General features: G+C 34.5%; 2 protein-coding genes across 2 annotated transcripts; both read right to left on the bottom strand.

Moving 5' to 3' along the window:
- Positions 1-19,528: 19,528 nt before the first annotated feature.
- On the bottom strand, positions 19,529-20,653 carry LOC109182623 (uncharacterized mitochondrial protein AtMg00810-like). Its single transcript, XM_019332771.1, has one exon. It carries the CDS (start codon positions 20,651-20,653, stop codon positions 19,529-19,531), a length of 1,125 nt encoding a protein of 374 aa, XP_019188316.1.
- A 115-nt stretch (positions 20,654-20,768) lies between these two features.
- LOC109182622 lies at positions 20,769-23,631 on the bottom strand. The gene is made up of 2 exons (XM_019332770.1): positions 22,243-23,631; positions 20,769-21,920 (listed from the first exon to the last, which is right to left on the bottom strand). The coding sequence occupies exons 1-2, from the start codon at positions 23,629-23,631 to the stop codon at positions 20,769-20,771; spliced, it is 2,541 nt and encodes an 846-aa protein (XP_019188315.1).
- Positions 23,632-26,220: the final 2,589 nt, after the last annotated feature.

Genomic DNA, 26,220 nt, shown 5'->3' with positions numbered 1-26,220 from the left:
TATATATATATATATATATATATATATATATATATATATATATATATATATATATGGGTATGCTCTCATGCGAACCAGCGCCCAGGAGAGGAATGAGAACACATGATAGCCGTTCACGTGTCCAGATTAACGAATCAGATGTAATTTAAAAAAAAAAAAACACGATGCGGTGGTATTTTCGTAAATAACTCGAATTTTGGTGCATGTAAATGTGTTATAAGTTCAAGTAACTAGTGCACCTTTACAAGTAAAAAGTGAAGTAAAATCGCTTACAAGTGCAAGTAATTTTACCTTGTTAACATTCATGCACCTAGGTGCAACTACTTATAACGTTAGGTGCACTTAATATTGATGCTCAGTGTAAATTTTACTTGCACCTGTAATACATTTTACCTGCACTTGTAATATATTTTATTTGCACTGAGGTGCACTTTATGAAACTGCAACTTGCACTTGTAATACATTTTACTTGCACTTCGATTTTCAATTATTTATGAAAATGCCACTGGATTTTTTTTTTTTTTAAAAAAATCAATGTTTCTCATACGTTAGATCTGGACACGTGGACGGATGGCATGCGTTCTCATTTCTCTCTTGGGCGGGCAGTTCGCACCTCAACGTCCAGGATTAACAATGATTAAAAAACGTGGTGGTAATTTGGTCTTTTTGCATTTAGGTTAAATTTAAGGTGTGTGGTTTTCATTCTTAAGGTGCGTGATTTTTGTGCTTAAGGTGAGTCAGTTGTTGAAACTTAAGGTGTGTCGGCCTAAAGCTTTAGGAGCGTGGTTTTCCTTCTTAAGGTTCGTGGTTTTCATTCTTAAGGTGCGTTGTTTTCCTTCTTAAGGTGCATGATATGTATGCTTAAGGTGCGTCAGTTGTTGAAACTTAAGGTGCGCAATTTTAAAATTTTAAGTGCGTGATTTGTGTTCTTAAGGTGCTTTGTTTGTACATGTGTTGTGCTTAAGGTGCGTGATTTGTGAACTTAAGGTACGTCATTTTAAAACTTTAAGTGCGTCGTTTGTGTACTTAAGGTGCACCATTTTAATGCTTAAGGTGTGTTTTTTGTGTTAACCGCACAACCGCACGAGAAATTATCTTTGCACCTGATCTACTCCATATATATATATATATATATATATATATATATATATATATATATATATATATATATATATATATATATATATATATATCGAATCCGGTGCACCCCTTATACTAGATGAGGTCATGAGGTCTCATCACAACCATTAAGTTACTAGAATTTGATGGATGTGATTGAAAGAGATGTGTTAGATAATTAAGGTTAGAATTTAAAAATAAGGATAAAAGTGTCATTGTAATAGTGTTGTTAATTATGGCTAAAATAAATTAGTAATATTTAGCATAATATTAGATGGAATAAGAATGGTAACAAATATAAAGTATCTGTGGATGAGATACGAACATGTAGTAGTAGTACGGAAATTTAGTGCTGTAGTGTTTGGGGTCTGTGCGTTTGGAATTGCGGTCTGTGCGTCTTGTAATGGCGTGTGCGTGTTCCTTTAATTCGACATCCAAGGAGTTAAAGAATTATTGGGGGTATGGTTGAATGCATGTTGTTTGCCCGAATATGGAAGAAATTAACTAAATGGGTAGAAGTGGTTTGTTATTGTTTGGGCGTCACGGGAGTAGTATTGAGGGTCTGTGCGTTTGGGATTGTGGTATGTACGTCTGCTTGTTATAGTGTGTGCGTGTTACTATTGGCGTGTGCGTTTTGGTGAATTGGAGGTGGAAAATATATTTCCTGTAATTTGAGATCCAAGGAACTAAGTTATTATTGGAGGTATGGTTGAATGTATGTTGTTTGCCCGGATATGGAAGAAATTAACTAAATAGGTAGAAGTGGTTTGTAATTTTTGGGCGTCACAAGAGTAGTATTGCGGGTCTGTGCGTTTGGAATTGTGGTTTGTGTATCTACTTGTAATGGTGTGTGCATGTTACTGTTGTGGCGTGTGCGTTTTGGTGAATTGGAGGTGTAAAATGTTTTTCCTGTAATTCGAGATCCAAGGAGCTAAGTTATTATTGGGGATATGGTTGAATGCATGTGGTTTGACTGTATATGGAAGAAAATTACTGAATGGGTAGAGGTATGGGGGGTATGTGCGTTTTTAATTATGGAGTGTGCGTATTCATGTAGTGGTCTGTGCGTGTCGTGGATTCGGTTAGTGCGTGTTGGGTAAATTCATTTTGGTAGCAGATGTTTAATTGTCGGTGTGGTGTGCGAGCAATGGAGAAGCGTGTGCGTAATGATGATGGGGCGTGTGCATTTACGTGTTTTGGTGTGTGCGTGAATCACATATTATGCAATGGGTTTAAATAGATGAAAAGGCAATGTCACACTGGAACTACACGAATTCTGATACTTCTATACAATGAGAAGAAAATCAACTTTTGGAGGCAATTGATTTAAACACATTACACATGTAATGAATTGTTGGCAAGAAAGCAACCATTTAATTAAATTGAGTCACTTCAGTTACATCTTGGTTGTGTGAAAGCCTAAACGTCATCCACTAACAACCAAAATTCTAGGCAAAAATGGTGAAATATACACCTTGGCAGATAAAAGAGATAAAAGAGTATCTGGCTCTCTCTTCATATGCAGGACATGATCAATAGAGAAGATCCAATCTTTTTGTATACAACTTCAAAAGCTTTGAATATCTCAGCCTCATAAATTCATACTTCTTATAAGCCTCCATCTTCTTTTCCCAAGTCTCTTTGCTCATTGCCCTGAAGGCATGAACTACTAGAAGAAACTTGTATCTCCATGGGTTAAACCCCATTCCCTGGAGGTTGAAAATCATGAATTACAGTGCATGAATGAATTCAAAACATGAATTGTAGTGCAGGTATAGGCAATACATTTAGCAAAACATTTAAATTGCATTTAAGCTTGTTGAATTCAACTTTAAAACTATGACACATTGTTGAAACAATAATAAACAGTAATGCAAAAAAAAAAAAAAAAAAAAAAAACAAAACAAAAAAAAAAAAACAAAAAAACAAAACATGGCACTCTCTTCTGCTAAGTTTTTTCTAATACTATAACAAGATCACTTGCCATCATTACTCTCAAGGTATGACCATGCTCAAATAGGAAATTTCATTTTGGGGATAAGATCAGAAGAGTGTGAGACAATGCTGAAACTCCTCACAATCTTTATGCTACATCTGGAAAAAAAAAGTGAAAATTATCAACCTGGAAAAGATGGGTAAGTCAAATTGACGAAAGGCATCTCAGTTATAAAACTGTCTTTCCAATTCTCAATAATTAGAAAGCAGAAATCTCAGAGAAGGCAATAGTATCTGGAAAAAAAAAAAAAAGAAACAAGAAGCAGCAGCAGCTAAAACCAAATGTTTGCAAAATAGTAGGGAGTAGTAAGTATTATGGTTCCAAGTGTCAGAGAATACACCAACATTCAAAAAGCATGGAGATCGCAAATGTGGGGGAGCACATCTACATTAGGTCCTACTAATGTACCTTCGAATGTGGAACATATCCTACGAAGTATCAAAAGAAAAATAAAAAACAAAGAAATATACAGAGTGATCTTGTATAAGGAGGCTAATCTGCTGCCATGTTTCGACACAAATCGTGTGTTTCTGCAAATCAGCCCGGAAAAATTCCTCGGGTTTCCTGAGAAGATAGAGCTGTCATGGAAGAGGTTGAAAAAGGTTGCAGTTTTGAGGAAAGAAAGTAGGCTACACAGGCAATTAAACAAAGGAATCTGCCATCAAGATTACTAACCCACACGCCAACACCCACCGACCGGAGAAAAAACAACAAAAACGCCCACATTCACATACTCTTACGCCCACCCCCAAAACCCCAACTGTAAGAAACAACCAATACCTTCGGACCACCACAAACCAAGACCCCATACGTTCAAAGGAACAAAAAAAAAAAAAAGAAAAAAAAAAAAACCCGAACACTAACCCAGAAATCGTACACCACTCACCATCGCACTTGCCGCAGCCCCCCCCCCCCCCCCCCCTCAACCCTAAGAACACCGATGAATGCCAAAACTATTCCGGTGAAACCCCCGAAAAAAACACGCACTGAAGAACTACAACGCAAGCAAAATACAAAAACCTAAATCCCAACCCAAAATCCGTTCGGAACTGTAGCAAACCCACAAACCCCCAGCAAAAAAAAGATCCCGAAACAAACAAAAAAGGAAAAAAAAAACGGAGAAAATAGTACCGGCACCGGAAGCAGAAGAGATGCCCTAAGCCGCTTGGACTACCGCCTGCTAGAACCAGCCATGGAGGTTCTTCGGACGTTGTGTGTACCGGAGGGATGAGAAGAATGGAAGGGCCGCGAGGAACGAGGAGGCTGCGGAAAAGAGATTAAGGGGAGAGAAACCTAAAATCAATCTTATTTTATCTACTCACACACGCAAATCAACCGGCTGAATTTATGACTTGTCATAATAAAACACAAAGAGGAATGACAAAACCACCCCTACACCAGGCGCACGTGAATCTTATTAGCCCACCATCTCAACCGTTAAAAAAACATCATCAACGATCACAGAGTGTGCTTACGGACTCGGCTAAGTAGGGGGTGTGCACCGGATTCAAAATCTATATATATATATATACACACACACACACACACATACACACACTTTCAAGTCTAATAAATGTGAAATTTTCATCCATCTCTCCTCCTTGCATACCTGAGGTTCTTGACTCAGACTTACCATTACACGGTTAATTATGGGTTTAAATGTTTGTAGTTATGTTATATTCAAACATAACTACAAAAATTTGAACTCATAACCGTGTAATGGAAAGTCTGAGTCAAGAACCTCAGGTATCTAGGGAGGAGAAATGGATGAAATCTCATTATTCTTGTGACTAAATTACGAAGTATCACAAAAAAATTGTCACTAAATGTCATTATTCTTGTAGTGTTCGAGAATGGGCTATAGCAGAAGGCTTGGAAGTAGTAAAATCCTTATTAACGGTATGTGATTCTTGACCTTGCTTTTTGATTATTCCACTTTTTTAGGGAAAAAATCAGTTTAAATTTGACATTGTTGGTACACATAATACTCGAATGGTAGTGTAGGGTCCATGACATGTACTTTCCTGTAATTGTTTTTAGTTGAATTCGGGTGGTAATGGTAGGAACCATGTACTTTCAAGCTTTATTCCTTTATTGATTGCTTTAGTGTAGGTTGTGTAGATTCTTTGTTTAATTAATACCTCGAACTACTACTATATAAACACTACCATGTGCCTTTGTTATTGGTGCTCGGGACCATGTATTTTTAATTGCGGTTGGAGACCACATATTTAATTGAGTTATTGGTGCATTCTCATGTTTGTTTGTTTGGTTGGTTGGTTTTTTGTTATTTAACTGAATAAATTTCACTTTTGGTCCCACGACTTTTGATGTTCTATCACTTTTGGTGCACAACTTTAAATTTTTTTAATTTTGGTGCCTAACTTTGTTATTTTTATCAGTTTTGATCCTTTTGACAAAATTGATAGCGAAATGTTGCTGAATTTTATATTTTTAGGGGTAAAATCGTCATCACAAGGAAACATCTTCAATATCTTAACAAAATCACTGTAAAATCATATTTATAGGCGATTGATAGATGAGAATAATGGGGAAGACGGGCAGAAACCAGATAGATCTATGAGATTTATAGTTTCGACGATTGAAAAACTCTTAGTTTCCTCTTAATATGATTTTTCTTTTGTTTAAATATTGAAGTTTTTTCCATGGGATGACGATTTTGCCCCTAAAATATAAAATTTGAAAATATTTTACCGTCAATTTGGCTGGAAGGACCAAAACTGATAAAAATAACAAAGTTAGGCACCAAAATTGAAAAAATTTAAAGTTGTGCACCAAAAGTGATAAGAACTCAAAAGTCGTGGGACCAAAAGTGAAATTAATTCTTATTTAACTACTGAAATCTGGAGAAGAAAATGAAGTATTTACAGTTAAGATTAGACATGCGGGAAAGTTAAGCCATTGTGAACCTACTAGCTATGTTGGGAGGGTACACATATTACTTTGACAATGTTGAAGTAGATGAATGCGGTTTTATGACGGTTAAGGATCTACTTAATGAATTAGGGTACAACATTGAGGATTGCAATATATATGAATTGGTTGGGCAAGAGAAGTTGAGTTATGGGTTGGTTTGGGTGAATTGGATGCAGTAAGTGAAGAGGAGGTTAGTGATGATGTGTTGTACGATTGTAATATTGATTATAATGAAGAAGGTGATGACATTGAATTTGCCAAATCAATTGATCCAACTGTGGAGTATGATGGTGTATTTTCAAGTTCTAAAGGTGTGGATGAAGAACAAGTTGCAGGACAAAATATTGACAAAGAGGTTCAATATTCTGATGAAAGGACACCATATGGTAATAATGAAGAATGGGTAGCACAGAAATGGCCACATTTTAGGGCCAGTACTGACATTGAATGCCCTGTATTTAGTATTGGATTAAAATTTGCTACTAAAGCTTATTTTAAAGAGGCCATACAACATTATGCTTTTAAGGTTGTGAAGGATTTAAAATTCTCCAAAAATGATAAGGTTATGTGTGTGGTGGATTGCAAATAAGCTGGATGCCTATAGACAGTCACTCTTAGGTTATACCCAAATTCTAATACTTGGAGGGTTACAACCTTTAATGATTCCCAGGTTGAGTGTCCTTGGGTAAAAGAAAACAAAATGGTAAAGGCAAATGTGTTGGCAAAAATGTGGAAGAATGAAGTAAAAGACCATTCTACATGGACAACAAAGGAGTTTAGGGCTAAAATGTATAGTGATGAGCATTTTATTGTAACCAAGAGGCAAGCATTAAAGGTTATGAAGACCGCTAGGGCTACAATTAAATGATAACTTGAAGATTATTTAAACAAGTTTTGGGGTTACTACCTTGAGATACAATGAACTAACTCAAACACATCTTCTATAGTCAAATTGGGTAATGTGGTTGAAGAAGAAGGAAAGAAGAGGTTTCAGAGGTGGTATATATGTTGGGATGCATGCAAAGAGGGATTTAAGCATTGTAGGAAGATTATAGGAGTTGATGGATGCCATCCGAAGGCCAAGTATTATGGACAGGTTCTCACTGCCACAACATTAGATCCTAATGATGGTATTTTTCCCATTGCTTATGCAATTGTTGAGGGAGAAAATAAAGACTCTTGGGTTTCGTTTTTGCAACTACTAAAACATGACTTGGGGATTACTGAAGTTGGTGAGCATTACTCAATTAGTTTTCCCAAATTCCAGTCATAGATTTTGTGTTAGACACTTGTGTGAAAATATGAAGGTAACTGGTTTTCAAGGAAAAGCTATTAAAGATATACCGTGGAGTGCTGCTAGGGCTACAACAGTCAATTAGTTTACTACAACAATGAGAAACCTGAAAAAATGAATATTACTGCATTTGAATGGCTAACAGACAAACACCCTAGTGAATGGTCAAGATCACACTCCAATGAGCATGCGTTGTGTGATATTTTAGTGAATATGTATCTGCATGCTTTAATGCAATGGTACTAGATGCAAGGGACAATCCTCTAATAAACTTCTTTTTGAGTGTTTGAGGGAAATTTTAATGAAAAGATTGTTTGAGAAAAGGGAAGAAGCAAGCAAGTGAAAAGGCCTAATTTGCCCAAATATATTTAAAAAGTTAGCTGCCATTGAGAAATCTGTTGGATGATATATGCCTATTTAGTGTGACTTTATGTTATTTGAAGTGAAGAGGATGTATACAGATGAACATGAGAAAGTAGATTTGGGCAGAAGAATGTGTTCATGCAGAAAGTGGGATCTCATTGAAATTCCCTACAAACATGTTGTTGTTTCCATATGGATGAAAAAACAAAGCCCCATTGAATATGTTAATGTGTGTTGCACAAAGGAAACATACTTGGCAGTTTATGGAAGATCCATAAATCCTATGTCTGGTCCCAATGGATGGCCTGAAACAGAAAGAGTGGCACCACTACCACCTCTCTACACTGTCAGAGCTGGAAGGCCAAAAAAAAAAAAAAACTAAAAAAAGATGAGAGTAGGTGAGATTCAACGAAAAAATCCAAGAGGTGCAAATCAATTTACAGTAGATGGGGTCTATCTTTCAAGGACATATATCAGTTTGCATTGCACCAAGTGTATGCAAAAAGGACTTAACAGTAAAAAGTGTCCTTTGAATGGCAATCAGGTAATGCTCATTGTTATTCACTATGACTATCATAATTGGTATACCTATCTAATTATTGTTATCCATCATCACAGCCTGTTCCAGAAGATCACCCTATTCCAGAGTCTCAACCTATTCCAGAAGATCACCCTATTCTAGAGTCTCAGCCTATTCCAGAAGATCACCCTGCAAATGAGGTACTTATAGTTTGGGTTTTTGTGACAGTTTGTTTTAAACTTTGAGATTGTAGTGGTTTAATGTTCTTGTTACAGGTTGATGTAGGAGATGAGGTGGTGCATAACCTAAATCTGTCATTTTTTTTTTCCAGAAAATCCAGCACATGAGGTACTTTTAATCCAACATTCTAACTTGTTTTAAACTTTGTGGCTGTAATGGTTTAATGTGCTTGTTGCAGGTTGATGTAGGAGATGAGGTGGTACATAACCTAAATCTGTCATTTTTTTTCCAGAAAATCCAGCACGAGGTACTTTTAATCCAACATTCTAACTTGTTTTAAACTTTGAGGTTGTAGTGATTTAATGTGCTTGTTGTAGGTTCAAGTAGGACATGAGGTGGTGAATAATTAAGAAACTTCCAACTAGAGAACAAAGGCTAATGAGACAACCTCATCCCCCTAATTCAAAAAAAACATAAGACTCTTGGGTTAAGAAAGCAAGTGCCTCAAAGAAAATACCGAACAAGGTCTACCATGGGGTTGAAGTCCAAATTTAAAGAAAATTTCAGTGAACCTATTGAAATTGAATGAACTGTGGCTAAACCAAACTGTTGTGATGGTTTGTATTTTGTTGCCAGTGTTAGAGTGGTTATAATGGTTAGCATTCTCGGTAGTGTTACAATGGTTAGAATGATTTGTTTTTTGTTGCCAGTGTTAGTGTATTTAGAACGGCAGTGTTAGAATGGTTAGAATGTTGCTCATTGTATGACAGTTTTACCATTGTAACAGTTTTTGTTGGCATTATTAATGCAATCTATGGAATCTCTTTTTTGCCCAATTTATGCAATCTATTTTTTCAATGAGCAATTTAAATACGAAATATGGAAAGGAAGTTATAGAGAAAATTTCAATTTTAGTCACATGACTATAGTGGCTTTGTTAATTTTAGCACCTAACTTTTAAAAATGTCAATTTAGTACCTTGAGTATTTAATTTTTGTCAATTTTGGTCACCACGGCCAAATTATCGGCCAAATTTGGCCGGAAAAATTTAATCAAACATTTAGTCTATAATTTGCGGGGCAAAATGGTCTTTTGATCCTTTCTCCTAATTGTTGTTGACCCGGTTCATGCATATCTTTTTTTTTTTTTTTTTTTTGAGAACAGGTTCATGCATATCTAATCTCCCAGGAAGCCCCTATGGGGTGGCCGGTGGTCAAGGCTGCCCGCTCGAGATTGTCGGAATAAATACATAGTCGCGATCCTTAATATACAGGTGTTGGTGTGAGCTAATGGGTTGAGGTGCGCTAGGTATGCCAGGAGGCCTGGGTTTGATCCCTGCTGGCAGTATCCCTTGCTCTCTTTTTCTTTGGCCTTCTGCTAGCTTCTCCCCTTCACTGGCCGCACCGCCCACGTCTCGCTGCCAGGAATCCCGGCGGGCCACCCGGGAAACCTATTTTCTCCTCTCCCGGGAATCCCGGCGGGCCACCCAGGAAACCTATTCTCTCATCTCCTTTGGGCCACCATGCCCCCTTGTCTTCTTAGTCCAATAAAACTTGGCCAACCTCCTTACTTCACCCTCCCTACTTGGGTTAATACTTTGCCAGTAAAATGAACCCGAAGGTCCCATATCCCCATCGAAAAGTAATACATTTAATAGTGTGAGGATTAAAAATTATACATCTTCAATAGTGCAAAAACTAAAAATTAATCAATCTTGAATTCAAAAAAACAAATGAAAAATGAAAAAATGACATATATAGTCAAGGGGCCAACACCATCATTATTAACCGTAACAAAATAGCTCATACAGTATTCAAGAATTATTTTTTTAAAGTATCCACGCCCATAATAATGTTGCATCAACGAATAAATATGAGTTGTTATACTATACCATGGACCAGGCCAGGTACACCTTGTAAATTGAACCCAGGTCCAAGTACGCAATTTACATACTGTATATTGGCAAATTATATCGTGCACTATGGTGCATATTCGATTATGCACCGCGCACAAAACGATGTCGTTTTGTTTAATGAAAAGAAACGGCATCCGTTTCCCGCCGTTCCGCACCCTTCCGCAAAAAGTAACTCTGTTATTCAGTTTCATTTTGTATACAGTGCAGTTTCGGTTCAACACAACTACAGTTTCATTTCGATATAACTACGGTTTCATTCAATATTTATAGACTCAAATATCTTAAAATGTTATTTAATTTTATTTTATATACACTTAGTTTTATTAAAACACAACTACAGGATCATTTTGATATAATTACAACTTCATTGTACAATATACACTCAAATATGTGAAATGTTATTCAGTTTCATTTTATATACACACCCGTTTCATTTCACCACAACTACAGTATCATTTTGATATAACTGCAGTTTCATTTGATAATATAAAAATAATACGTGTGGCAGTGTCAGTTTAGATATACTATAGTGTCAGTTGGTAATTAACATACAAAAAAATGCGCGCTCCGTTAAAACTAACGGCACGCCGTTTCTTAACTTAAAGAAACGGCGCAGTTTTGACCGCGGTCCACGATATAACGACTCCTGAATGTTTACAATTTACATGCATATTTACATACTTAATGTTCACAATTTTAATACTAAATGTTCACAATTTTAATACTAAATGTTCACAATTTACCTTAGCTTTTACAAAGTTGTGAACATTCAGTGTATAAATTGTGTATTTTAGATCTGGGTCCACCTTGCAAAGAATAATTTGCCAATAAATATTATGAGATAATTTTACAAAGGAAAATAAAATAAAATAAAATAAAATACACATATTACTATTATAAGAAACTTTTTGTTTTTAAAATTATGACATTAAGTGATTTAATAGTAGAAAAATTGCGAGACTTTTCTTAATTGGAACTTTAACTTTTTGATGAGGATAAGGATAAACATGATTCGATGAGGTTAAAGATTTGGCAGGTGCAATAGAAATCTCAAAGTAAAAATCTTATTATTCCCCAACTATATGGAAGATTTATAGGTAAAATTAGAAAGCTATTTCTTGTTCACAAAAAACTATTCTTGTTTTGGGGTCACTTTCTGCCGTACAGTATTCATACTTACTTTTTAAATAAACTCTAATATTTAAATTTTGACTTAGGTGTTGATATGATGCATTCTTCATCAGAGATGACTAATCTTTCTTTGACTTAAATATCTTGCCGTAGATTTTGGGTAATTCACATATACCATTATATTCCTCATCTCCATCATGTGATTTTATTATGATTCAGTGGAGGTTCTTTTGAATTTTAATTTGTGTTTCCTTGCAAGCTAAGACTGATACTTATTAGCAAATTTGCAATTAAACATATATAGTTTTGAAAATATTGTTGAGATTCTCTTCTATGGCATATTGATTTTGAACCCATTCCCCCTCCTCCTTTAGAGCATTTACACTAGAAGAGAATTTGAGGTTATTTCTTACATTAAATCTCTCAGGCAAAATTAATAATTGATGTGATGAAGAGTTATTTAAAAAATAATTGACTTGTAAATGTTGAAATAATGTCAGAGAGAAAGAGAAAAAAAAAACAAAAAAAAGAAACAAAAAAAAAAAAAAAAAAAACAAAAAAAGAAACAAAAAAAAAAAAAACAAACAAAAAAACAAAACAATAAAAGTTGTGCGCGTTCGCGCACAGCCAAATGCCACACGGGCGCGTGTAGTGCACGCGCCCGTGTGGCGCGTCAGGCGCGCTCCTGACGCAATATATATATATATATATATATATATATATATATATATATATATATATATATATATATATATATATATATATATATATATATATATTTATATATTTATATATTTATTTATTTATTTATTTATTTATTTTTATTTTTAATTTTAATTTTTTTTTAAATTCAGTTTTCTCCATTTTTTTTCTTTTTTTTTTCTCCCCCCTCCCACATTCTCTTTCCTAATCACTCTTACATTTATTTATTTATTTTTATTTTTATTTTTTTAAAATTCAGTTTTCTCCATTTTTTTTTCTTTTTTTTTTCTCTCCCCTCCCACATTCTCTTTCCTAATCACTCTTACATTCTCCCCCTAATATCCCCCACGGATAATGTTGTTCTTACAGCTTTGCAACCATGGACTCCTTGTACGAACGATTGCCAAAATCTCAAACTAGACATGTATGACAAGGTTGTGCACAAACCTATCAACACAAAAATACAAAACATATCACAAGAACAAGAACCCTAAGTTGGGTTACGTTTCAAACCCTTTTATACAATATGCATCAAATTAAACACTATACACCACTATCCGCCCCATATAATACACTACTCACTCATAATAAATAGGTAAAACACAAGAACATTCATAAATAACATCATCCAACAATATATTAAGAAAATAATGAGAGAAATAATCCTTTAAACGAAGTAAAGATTCACAAGATAAAAGTAATAAATAAACACAAGAACAAAGTAATATAAGCTAAAAGTCACAAAATATATCTAAATAAAGCAATAAAACAAGGAAAAGAAGAGATAACCTAATTTGAAAAATTCCCTTCTGCTACTATTCACTAAGGGCTGCTTCCCTACCCAAAACAGGAAAAAGATCTATTTATAGGAAAATTTTAAGGTTTCGGCGCATTGGCCCCACACGGGAGTGCCATTGCCCTTGCGAGTGAACTGGCAAGGCACGGGCACAAAGTGCCCATGCGGAAGGCAAGTCGCACTGGTGGTTTACGTCCATGCGTAGTTTGCCTCCACACTACGAACTCCGTCTTCGATCTTTTGCACGTCTTTTCCCGAATTTGCTCTCGTGTGCTCTTTTCCATGCGTTTTTTTTTTTTTCTATTTTGATAATATTTTGCTTCATTTTCCATTCTCTTCTCTCAGAAGTCTATTTGGGCGTAACTGAGCATAAAACACATTTTTAAGTTCTAAAATCCAAATAAACACTTTGAATTGGGTATTAAAAAGGGTAAGAATAGGCTGAAATATCTAAAAACATAATAAATCTCAATTAAAGTTATATCCCTAATTTATGTCCATGTTTTTAGTGCTAATCATTTTGTACATTGTGTTTTTAGAGTTGTACAATATAAATTTTTGGACAAAAATATCCTTACCGTTATAACTTTCATTATCTTTTCCATTATTGTTACATGCTCATGCATCCACCATATATAGTCTTATATTCTTTAATGATATAATATTTGTAGATATTATATATTGAATTAATATAATAAAGGACTATGTGGTCCAATGGTATCCGGGTTGGACTTCCATTTGGAAGATTATTATAAGTTCGAGCCTTAGTGGAGGCGTTATTGGTTCTTTGTGTTTCAATAGGTTGAGAAAGTATATGAACAGATACTACAATGTAATAGAGCCAGTAACTTTCAAAAAAAAAAAATTAATATAATAAATAAATTTGATTTGATATAGATTTTAATTAGTAAGAATTTGTTAGTTATTTTTAAAAATATAAATATTGGACAAATGTTTCTGCGCATTGCACATAAAAAAGATTAGTATATAATATAAAATAAGATTCATCAATTAGCATCTAGGAAGATAAAACTCCCGTACCTATGACCCTAAAACAACTACGCATACCTTTCTAAGAAGTGATGATGAACGTAACAAAAATCATCAAATTCGATTTTTTTTTTTTTTTTTTTTTTTGAAAACGGAACTCAATTCATATTATATCATTTACTTTTCATAAATATCCATACATTTCGTCAGTGTAAACTTTTATTAACGGAATATTTCGTTAACAATTTATTATTGTTAACTTACTCATTGATTTTTATAAAGAAGGTCTTAAATTTGAACTCATCCGAATCAAAATTGACATAATTGTTAAACATATACTATGAATATATTAGAGTGTATTAAAAAAATACAAAATAAAATTTAACATGAATTTTAGTCAATTAATTAGAATCACGGAAAATTATGCTATGGACCCGTGTCTACCATGTGCATGGTGGACACACTGTACATTCATAATTTCTATACTGTAGATTCATAATTTCTATATTGTAGATTCATAATTTCTAAACTGTAGATTCATAAAATTTATAATGTAGATTCATAATTTCTATACTGCACATTCATAATTTCTGTACTGTAGATTTATAATTTCTGCAATGTAAATTCATAATTTCTAAACTGTATAGTTATCAAATTATGAATCTACAGTACAGAAATTATAAATGTGCAGTATAGAAATTATGAATCTACATTATAAATTTTATGAATCTACAGTATAGAAATTATGAATGTACAGTATAGAAATTATGAATCTACAGTACAGAAATTATGAATGTAGAGTATAGAAATTATGAATCTACAATACAGAAATTATGAATGTGCAGTATAGAAATTATGAATCTACATTATAAATTTTATGAATCTACAGTATAGAAATTATGAATGTACAGCGTGTCCACCATGCACATGGTGGGATGGTGGACACGGGTCCAGGGTATAACGCTCCTAGAATCACATATTGGGCTTTGATTAAACGGTACATGCACCTAATTTACAATATATATTCAACAAAAATGAGAAACTATGCCTATTATTATTGTTTTTTTGGGGAAGCAGGACTTTCTTTTGTTTTTTAAGGTGCACTACGCCAAGGCACTAAAATTGCAATGAAGCACACCAGGGACTATATCAAATCAAGAATTCACTTTTGGCGGAAGTTGCAACAAGAAGAAGCATGGATCACGCCAATTAATAGGGTTTTGTGTTGCAAAAATTACGTTTGGGTACGATCCAGTGAGAGTGTTTTCCTCTAAAATTGCTATTATACCAGTTAATCCAACATTTTTGCTACAGGTCATAGTTATGCATTCTTGAAATATTTACTTTTATGAAAATTTTGATAATTTTGTATTAATATACGTAATGATACCAAATGATGCTTTGATAAATTCTGAAACACGAATTTAAAAATACACATTGGGCATTGAATTATTCGCGCAATGCGCCTGTGATAACTAGTATATATATATATATATATATATATATATATATATATATATATATATATATATATATATATAGTTACAATGTTATCTTGTAGTTTGTGTTTACTTTCTTATACACTTACAAAATTTATATAAAAGGCAATGGTGTTAAGGTTCTGACACGAAGTATACGACTAAGAAAAATATTTATCTAACCAGTTGCAATAATAACTTGTAACTCATGTTTACTTTTATGTACAATTATAAGTTATTTTTCAATTTTAGCCCTCCTTTTTCTTTTCTCCATAAATGTTTAACGTCATTAAATATAATAGTTGTACATTTATTTATTTATTTGCACACTTACAAATTATTTTAAATTTTATTTATTTTTCATGCTCTATATATTTATTATTTATGTTCTTTTTTATATTCTCATAATATTACTACTTTTCATTAGTTAACTAGTTTCAAAAGTAGAAGAAAACCAAACAACTGGGGGGGGGGGGGGGGGGGGGGGATGAGGTGAGGGAGGAGTGCAATATCCTTAATCCTTGCCATAGAATCTAAAACTGCCACGTTTACCAGAGTGTCTCAATACTCAATTCATTATTTTTTTTTTTTGAAAATTACTCAATTCATTATTTAGTTTCTTTATTCTCATAATTAATAGGACCATCCAAATCATTAGATGCCTTTGAGTTCACTATCTTAAAATGCCACATTAGCCTACTATGAAGATATCTTAGGTCATGCCCCAAAATAATGTACTTGCCATCATTGGGGTTCTAATACGTGTCACTGATAAAATGAAAATATACCCCCTATATATATATATATATATATATATATATATATATATATATATATATATATATATATATATATATATATATATATATATATATATATACTTTTATTCAAATGCGGTTGCTTGACAAAATACATACACCGATAGTGTGAACAAAAGACACTAATAGTGTTAGGAAAAAACACAACAATGAAATGCACAAATACACCAAAAATCAAAAAATGCACCATATAATTCATCACCTCGATCTAATGGTGTATTTTCGAACACTGTGTGATGCTTTTATTCATACCTAATTTGTGCATGTTTTTTGTTGTGTATTTCTTAACCTAGATGGTGTATATTTGTATAACTATTGGTGCGGCCGCACCGACAGTACGAGAAGGCGCGGCTACACTTGAACTCGACTATATATATATATATATATATATATATATATATATATATATATATATATATATATATATATATATATATATATAGTAGGGTTTCAATGAGAACACTTGCTTAGGTGAGAACGTGAGAACACATCGTGTGCATCCATCTAGTATTTTTGAATGGTCTAGATTAGATTAAGTGCGTGCGAATGCGAATTAAATGTGTGCAAACACACTTAATCGCGTTTGCACACATTTAATTTGTGTTCACACACACTTAATCTAATCTAGACCATTAAAAAATATTAGATAGATGCACATGATCTGTTCTCACATTTTCACCTAAGCAAGTGTTCTCATATGATCCTATATCTATATATATATATATATATATATATATATATATATATATATATATATATATATATATATATATATATATATATATATATATATATATATATATATATATTCTTATTAATTTTGTATGCATGATATATAATTAAAATTTCTTAATAAATACCCGCATGAGTTTGGGTAATACTACTGGAAATTATGAAATTTCTGACCACTTGAAAGTAATTTTAAATCAAGTCGAAAGCAAAAAGTCGCCGGAAATAGCAACAAAGATTTTTCTAGATACCAAAAGTGGTCGGAACAAGATTTTTGACTTAATTTAAGATCACTTTCTGGTGGTCGGAAATTCCATAATTTCCAATAGTGTAAGTTCATGGGACCATGAAATATGAGTTATAAAAATAAAAATAAAAAATAAAAAAGCCATAAATAAATACAATTCTCATTTTATTTAGAAATCTCAAATTATAATTATGGCACATCGGAACGTCATCGTTGTGAGTAATGTGTGTGACACCATCTCCTTTAAACAAATTTGCTTGGATCTGAATTTAAATCCTAGCTACATACACTCTTAATGACAGCCTTCTTGTAATGCTATTTGCTTTTTTTCTAAAACATGTAAATATATAAATACTAATCCACAAGCACATATTCTTCCCATGTAGCACTTAACATTTTCAAAGCTGTTTTCCCAACTTGATGGGTACACTTTGAAAGTAATTTTTTATTTACTAATTAATCATTTTGAACATGTAGATATAAGAAATTAATCTAAGCATTACATATTTAAAATTTATCTTACATGGAGCGGTCTCACATAGGTCAGTGCATCAGATCGGTACAAACAATTCGAATTTTTAGAAATACAATCCTTTCGGAATTCGATTAAAAAATTTAAAATCCAATCAATAAAAAACATTTTAAACCATCGGATTATCATAATTTCGGTTAGTTTTGTTAAATTTTTGAAAATTTTTGGATTTAAAAACAAAATTGTAAAAATATTAATGTTTAAAATCAAATAAGTCAAATAACATTGTTTACAATTTTACATGTCAATTTAGTAATTTACAAATTACAACCACTTATAGGCAAGTAAATTATCAAAATAAAGTTACAAAAATAGAATTTACAGCTTTGCACCTTACAAAATACAAGTATGCAATGTGACAAGTTTGATTCCTATTAGCTTTTTTAGTTTGAGTTAGCTAGACAACTATGAGTAACCTAGGAGGCTAGGATTATTTACTTTCTCGTGATTCTTTGTCAACTAGGATAAATAGGAAGGATTTACCTAGTGAACACGATTTGATAGTAAATAAGGATTTCCCTCATCACCCAAAAATACAAGTATAATACATCCAATTTCCAAATTCTAATAATCTCAATTCCCAAATATCCAAAATGACCAAATTACAATTTTTAACTTTACAAGCCACCAATTAAATCAAGATCAAATGCCATTTTGTAAAGCACCCTAAATTCCAAATTTCCAATATATCTGTCACTACTCATTCTTCTTTCCCCAAATCAAATTCTACAAGTTTAACAATCATCAGCTTGATTGACATGAGTGGTTGTACAGTGCACTCTCATCCCTTAAAAGAGGTCGAGAGTTTGAACCCCATCGTATGGAAAAACTAATTTGACCATAATTCATATTGGCTCAGAATGCTTTGTTTTTCTTATCAATATAAGGATTTCGAACAAATTGCTATTTAAGTCTAAACTTCTAGTAACCGGTGCAACATACTAATCCAAATCATTTTTCTTTTCAGACTAATAGTGGAAGCATCATAACCAATGACTCAGTTTGATTAGAGCCAAATCGAGATTCTATATTGATAATCACTCATATTCAAGAAATGTTTAGACTTAATATCATTACTAAAATTTTGTAGTATAAGTTGTCCACCTGGGCACAACCACAATATCAAAGATCCACTTTCCAATATAGGCACATTAGCGCATAGCCCTCAAAACAAGGACAACCATTAGCTCATAACTCAAGTATTTTAAAAATTAAGTAAATGAGATTAAAAGTAATTTTATAGCAATTGGGGGAAGTGAAGATCCAACTCTACTGCTCCTAGCTCCATTGGTCAATTCTACAAAAGTGCATATAGAAATACATAATTATAAATGAAAAAGATAAAAAAAAATTAAAATGTTAAGTGTTAACGTTTACCCAATCTTTCAGCATCATCAAGATTTACAACTATTATTTTTTACGAACTAAAGAGAGCACTAACAGAAGAAGAAGTTGAAGAAGAAAAGATACTGTTTCATTGCTTATTGCTCTAGTTACAAACTGGTTTATATACATCAGCTAAAAAAGGGAGGGAAAGGAGGTTATCAACTAACTAACTTCCAACTGCTATGCTGAGATGGTGACAATTGTCACTTTGATCTTCATCATCTTGTTTCTCCCCTTGAAATCCCCCCGCAAGCTGGATTATATAGATTCATTAATCCAAGCTTGGAGATATAATGCTGAAAGGATGTAGGGCAGTGTGTTTTGGTAAAGGGGTCTGCCAGCTGCTTCTCAGATGGAATGTGGAACAACCTGATGAGGCCTTTATGTAGCTTTTCTCAAACAAGATGACAGTCCAACTCTATGTGTTTAGTTCTCTCATGAAACACAGGATTCTCTGCAATAGCCACAGCTGATTTGCTATCACAGTATATAGCTACTGCTTCATTGTGAATCATTCCAAACTCTGCTAGCAAATATATCAACCACTGAATCTCACAGCTTGTGGCTGCTAAAGCCCTATACTCTGCTTCTGAGGATGATTTGGAGACAGTAGGTTGTTTCTTGGATTTCCATGAGATTAAGGCATTTCCAAGAAAAATGCAGAATCCAGTAACAGATCTCCTTGTATCTACACAAGCTCCCCAATCTGAGTCTGAATAGGCCTTAAGGTGTAGATCAGATGTAGATGGGAAAAATAAACCTTGCCCAGGAGCAGCTTTGATATATCTTAAGACTCTATGTGCTGCTTGCAAATGTAGATCTGTAGGATTATCAAGAAATTGGGACAATTGCTGAGTGGCAAAAGTAATGTCAGGTCTTGTTATTGTTAAGTAAAGAAGTTTACCAACAATTCTCCTGTATTGGCTGCTATCTTGAAGGAATTCTCCTTCATTCTTGCTCAGCTTGTGTGAGGGAACTGTGGGACTGAACACAGGCTTAGCATTTGTAAAACCTATATCTTCAAGTAATTCAATTGCATACTTCCTTTGGCATACTGCAATGCCCATTTTGTGTCTAGCTACTTCTAGCCCAAGAAAGTATCTTAAAGGGCCTAGATCTTTGAGTAGAAAACTTGTGCTTAGCTGCTGCTTGACATTTTGTATGATTTCCAGGCTTTCACTTGCAAGGACAATGTCATCTACATAGACCAATAAGGCCACCAAGGACCTATTCTTGCCTCTGATGAATAAGGAACTGTCAGGAACTGCTTGTTTAAATCCCATATGTTTCAATGCAATAGTCAACTTTGTATTCCACTGCCTACTAGCTTGTTTCAAGCCATATAGGGACTTAATCAATTTGCACACTTGCTCTTTTCTGCCTCCAGAGAAACCAAGAGGTGGCTGCATGTAAACTTCTTCATCCAAATCACCATTTAGGAAAGCATTATTTACATCCATCTGATGCAAATGCCAATTCTTTGCTGCTGCCACTGCTAGGAGAGTTCTGATAGTGGTCATCTTGACAACAGGGCTGAAGGTGTCTAAGTAGTCAATGCCAAGGGTCTGATTGTACCCTTTTGCTACTAGTCTAGCTTTGTACCTTTCTATGCTCCCATCAGCTTTATATTTGATTTTATACACCCATTTTGCAGCCAATGGCCTTTTTAGAGGGTGGTAAGTCCACCATTTGCCAAGTGTTGTTGTTTTCAAGAGCTCTTATCTCTTCTTGCATTGCAGACCTCCATCTTTCATGCTGAGCAGCTTCATAATAGTTCTTAAGCTCAGATTGGCAGGAAATGCTCATAGCAAAGGACTGGAAAGATGGAGTCAATCCATTGTAATCCACCACTTTACACATTTGATGGGGGGAAGTGTGTAACTTAGAATTTTGATAGATGTAGTCATGTAGATAGGTAGGAACCTGTCTACTCCTGGTGGACCTTTTGGTATGTTGCTGAACAGTACCAGGTTGCTGCTCAGTGGTGATATCCTGAGAAGGTTGCCAAGGATGCTCACCACTACTGCTGGCTGGACTATCTGAATCACCTTGTGTTTGTTCAGGTGTCCCATGTTGTTGAGAGACAGCATTCTCACTTTCTGCACTTATACCCTGATGCAAAAGTTCCTGTTGCTGAGCTTGAAGATCACCATAATCCTCAGGAAGTGTGGGAGTCATGGATGGTAGTATGATCCCATGACCAGCTTCTGGTGTGTTGGACTGTTGGAAAGGAAACACTAGCTCATGGAACATCACATCTCTGGATATAAATAATTCCTTTGAGGCAAGATCAAAGACTTTATAACCTTTTTTGGCACTAGCATAACCTAGGAAGATGCATTTCTTGGCCCTAGCATCCAGCTTTGATTTAGGTCCAACAGTAGTTGCATATGCTAAGCAACCAAAGACTCTTAGATGTTGGTATGAAGGGGTCCTTTTGAGTAAAACTTGGTATGGGATTTGATTGTTGATAGCAACTGATGGAAGCCTGTTAATTAGATATGCAGCATGCAACACACACTCACCCCAGAATTTGTCAGGTAAATTGGCTTGAAACTTCAAAGCCCTAGCAGTGGATAATAAGTGCCCATGTTTCCTTTCTACTCTACCATTTTGTTGAGGTGTATGTGTGCAAGAGGTTTGGTGTATGATCCCTCTTTGTCTGAACAGTTCTACCATATTAAACTCAGGACCATTGTCAGTCCTTATGCACTTTATAGCTGCTCCAAATTGATTTCCAACAAGATTGCAGAACTCAACAATCAAATTTCTGACCTTCTGATTTGGCTTTCATCAAGAATATCCATACAGCTCTGCTATGATCATCCAAGATTGTCAAGAAGTACCTGTGACCATGGACAGTTTCTACTCTGTATGGTCCTCATATGTCCATGTGTAACAAGTCAAAGCAGTTAGATGATAAAGAAGCACTGGTCTGGAAGGGAATTCTCTTTTGTTTGGCAAAATGGCAACTATCACAAATCAAATTCTCATTAGAATGAATCATTGGCTCTAGTTTTTTTAAGAACTGTACTTTTGAATGTGAGGCATGCCCCAATCTGGTGTGCCAAAGAATACATTTGTTTTCAACAGAAATAGAACTACATACAGGATGTGTAAAACAAGGAAAAACTAGGTAATACAAGCCATTCATCAGCTCAGCCCTTCCAATCATTCTCCCATGAGAAGCATCCTGTATAATACACTGGTTAGAGTACATCTTTACAACATAACTTGAATCTTTTATGAAGGCACCAACTGAGACCAAGTTATAGTGAAACTCAGGGATGTAAAGAGCATTATGCAACACAAGATTTTCAGATAAGCAAACTATCCCTGTGAACTGAATAGCAGCTTGTTGGCCATTTGGCATATTAACATACATGTTGTGAGCCTTTTTCTGATTTTTCAACATCTTTAAATCACACACAATGTGGTGTATGGCACCACTATCAATGATCCAATCAATCTTATTTGATCTAACAGCATTGATTGAAAGAGACATACCTTCCTTTTGGAAATCTACTGCCATAGTATTGGCCAAAGCCTGTGAAGTCTGCTGGTGATCAAAATGTGAATTCAAGCAATCCCCATCTGATTTCTTAGCATGCATGAACTCCATGAACCTTCTGAAGTCTTCTTGGGAAAAAGACTTATTACCTTCAGGGTTGTATTGTTGTTGTGCTGCAAGAGGACCTTGAGTTTGATTAACAGACTGACTTCTTGGCCTTGATTTCCATCCTGGGGGATACCCATGCTTTTTGTAACACTTATCATGAGTATGGCCTGTATACCCACAGTAAGTACACACTGGCTTCTTGTGATTAGCTTTCTTGAACCCTTGTTGGTAATTGCCTTCTGATCTAGCCAAGAGAGTGCTGCCAGCAACATTATTTTCTCCTGCTTGATATATTTGGCCTCCAAAACCATTGCTGGCCATGTGGAATTGTCTCTCTTGTTGGGAAATCATAGAATATGCTTCATTAACATCAGGTAAAGGCCTCATCAACATGATTTGATTTCTAGCCCCTGTATACTTCTCATGCAAGCCAATTAGAAAGATAGACAGCTTGTCCTTCTCTGCTTGTTCATTCAGTTCATCAATTCTCTTTCCACACTCACATTTTGTGCTGCAAAGGCAGCTCAACTGGGGTCTAAGAATGCCCAACTCATCCCATAGCAACTTCTGCCTGGTGAAATACTCGTTCAAGGAATCATCATTCTGCTTGGTTTGATAGATCTCACACTTAATTTCAGCAATCCGAAACAGATCTTGCTGACTAAATCTCCTTCTTAGGTCATTCCAGATACCATATGCAGTATCAATCCACAACACACTGCGTGCAATTGTTGGTGAAAGGGTGCGCACAATCCAAGTGGATACTATATTGTTGCACCTTTCCCAGGTGAGATATATATCTAGGTTTCCTGTGGAAGCTTTCAGAATACTTCCATTGATGAATGGGACCTTGTTTTTGCACGACAAGGCCATGGTCATTGCCCTAGCCCAAGAATGGTAATTCGCGCCATCAAGGGGGGTGGAGACCAATTCTAGTGCTGGATTCTCACTGATGTGAAGAAAATATGGGTTGGATTATGATTGAGGATCGAATGTTACCTCATTGTTGCTCGATCCGATAACAGGGGTGGTAGGAATGTGGCCAGTGTGTGTTGTATTGGTGTTGCCAATCACCGGAGCAGATGGTCCTGCAGTCGCACTATCAGCAGGAACCGAACGATTGTTAAGAGGAGGCCAGGATGCCATTGTCAACTGATCAAACTGATCGAAGCTCTCAATTACTCAGCTCTGATACCATTTTACGAACTAAAGAGAGCACTAACAGAAGAAGAAGTTGAAGAATAAAAGATACTGTTTCATTGCTTATTGCTCTGGTTACAAACTGGTTTATATACATCAGCTAAAAAAGGGAGGGAAAGGAGGTTATCAACTAACTAACTTCCAACTGCTATGCTGAGATGGTGACAAGTGTCACTTTGATCTTCATCATCTTGTTTCTCCCCTTGAAATTATTAGTTGATTTGGCAATCTCATCTCGTCTAGTGAAACAAGGGCTTCTACAATTGTAGGAGTTAAAAGGATTCCTAAATGCATGTAAAACTCTATCACTTGTACTGAATGTAGATTCAAAAGGGCAAAGGCACAGTAGAGACGGAAAGAACAAGTATATCCATATTCAACTTAGGAAGGATATGAAACATTTCACTATTTAACTTCCACCATCTTAAAATACAAAATTCATTCTTATCCTCCTTGACTCACTCAAATAAATTTGTTACTCTGTTTTCTTGTTCCCTAATTCCCCATTCTCTAACATTTTCTTTTTCAATTGAGCTTTTAATCTAGGCCACAACGACCTTCACAACTCTGATCTCAAAGTCTCTCTTAGGCCACAACGACTGAGAAAGGTACAGATCTCTCTTAGGCCACAACGACTGAGAGATGTACAAAATTAGAGGGCAGGGCTTCCACTCACACTCTGAGAAACGAAGAGAGAAGTGAAAGTTAAGAGTTTGAGACAGAGAAAACTGATCACACACTCTGAGAGATTGTGATAGAATTGAGAGTTGAGATGGAGAGAACTAAGAGACCAGAGAAAGATAAGAGGATATGAGAATAGAAAAAACTAGGGCTTTCACAACACGAAATAACGACATATATGTATAGGTGTATATAAACGACATCGTATGGTCCATTTACATGTATATGTGCTTATAATATTTTGGATTCTTGGACAGATCGAATATCAAATTGATCTACCCAACCCGATATCCACAACATGCTCTCATTTCAACCAAATATATCATCCCCTTTATATCGGGTCGAATATCCAACATGTGTCACTTTTGTCATTTCGGATAAATCGGATTATACATATGCCTATTCTCATACTAGACCAACCATATATATTATTGAGGACTATTGATTTGCTTGGTGTAGTGTAAAGACATTTTTATTCCCTTGAAACTTGAATGTTAAATGGGTATGTGACAAATAAGAATAAGGTTTAATTAGATTTGGGAGGTGAGTAGTTCAAATAGTAATATAATTGGTGGAGTTTAGGTTCGAATTTCCTTAATGGGGTGGACACCTACTCCCATTTCATTCAAGTTATTCCTTATTAGTAAAAGAAAATGAAGTCTCTATTATGTTGATGTTTAATTTATAGAGAAATACTCTGAATAAGAAACCACCCCTATCCATATTGTCATCACCCATACCTAATTATTGTCATTCGTCGATTATATTACGTAGGTTGTGACAAAAAAGGATTTGTCCTCACTGAAAATTATTGGCATAAAAAGTTAGAGCGCAAGGCTTGGGCCTTGGTGTATTATTCTGCTCTTGAAAAGATATATGTTGAGTGGATGACCACTGATTTAAGATATCATTGCGTGATTAATTAGCATTATATTAAATGCATAATCCGTGTGCCTCAAGTTATTATTATTAATATAATGTGATTGATTCAACCTAGATATATACACGCCCTAGCACAGGGGCTAGCTAGCTCACTGTAACGCGGGAGACGACTATCAAAACATACCTCAATCATTTTTATTTGATGATCTCAACGCGATACTATGTTCACTTCTTACGGGGTCATCTATCCCGTGACTGTTGTAAATCAAGTAAGCTTAATTACAAAATTTTTTGACAATCTGATTGTCATATCTTATTTAAAACCAATTATATAAAAATATTAATTAATTATTTAATCACATTACTCCATGATAAGTTACATCGTCACATCTCGAATCAAGCACATTCTGAACTCAGCCACCCAATCAACGCCGAACATTATTTAAAATTAGGCTAACCATCAACATCTCAGTAATACTCTTTCATTTTTGAAACTAAACACTACATACTATATCATTTTCATAATAATAATAATAATAATAATAATAATAATAATAATAATAATAATAATAATAATAATAATAATAATAAGCCCACCTTGCCGTTTTGGCAAGGGAAAAACTGACAAATTATAGTGTAAATTATAACAAAAAGTACATTTTTAATATACTAAAAGTACATTATTTGTGTACTGAATGTACATTA

This window comes from Ipomoea nil, unplaced genomic scaffold (assembly GCF_001879475.1).
Source record: "Ipomoea nil cultivar Tokyo-kokei standard unplaced genomic scaffold, Asagao_1.1 scaffold1074, whole genome shotgun sequence".
NCBI classification, from domain to species: domain Eukaryota; kingdom Viridiplantae; phylum Streptophyta; class Magnoliopsida; order Solanales; family Convolvulaceae; genus Ipomoea; species Ipomoea nil.
Note: the sequence above shows the minus strand (reverse complement) of the source record. Positions and strands in the feature narration are given on the sequence as shown.

Bases quoted from the DNA above. Each gene is read 5' to 3' on its own strand.
- LOC109182623 (XM_019332771.1), bottom strand. From the start codon at position 20,653: ATGACCACTATCAGAACTCTCCTAGCAGTGGCAGCAGCAAAGAATTGG.
- LOC109182622 (XM_019332770.1), bottom strand. From the start codon at position 23,631: ATGACCATGGCCTTGTCGTGCAAAAACAAGGTCCCATTCATCAATGGA. The intron at 21,921-22,242 runs GTATGTAGTTCT...TCTTGATGAAAG, and splicing joins TTCCTTGTTTTACACATCCT to CCAAATCAGAAGGTCAGAAA.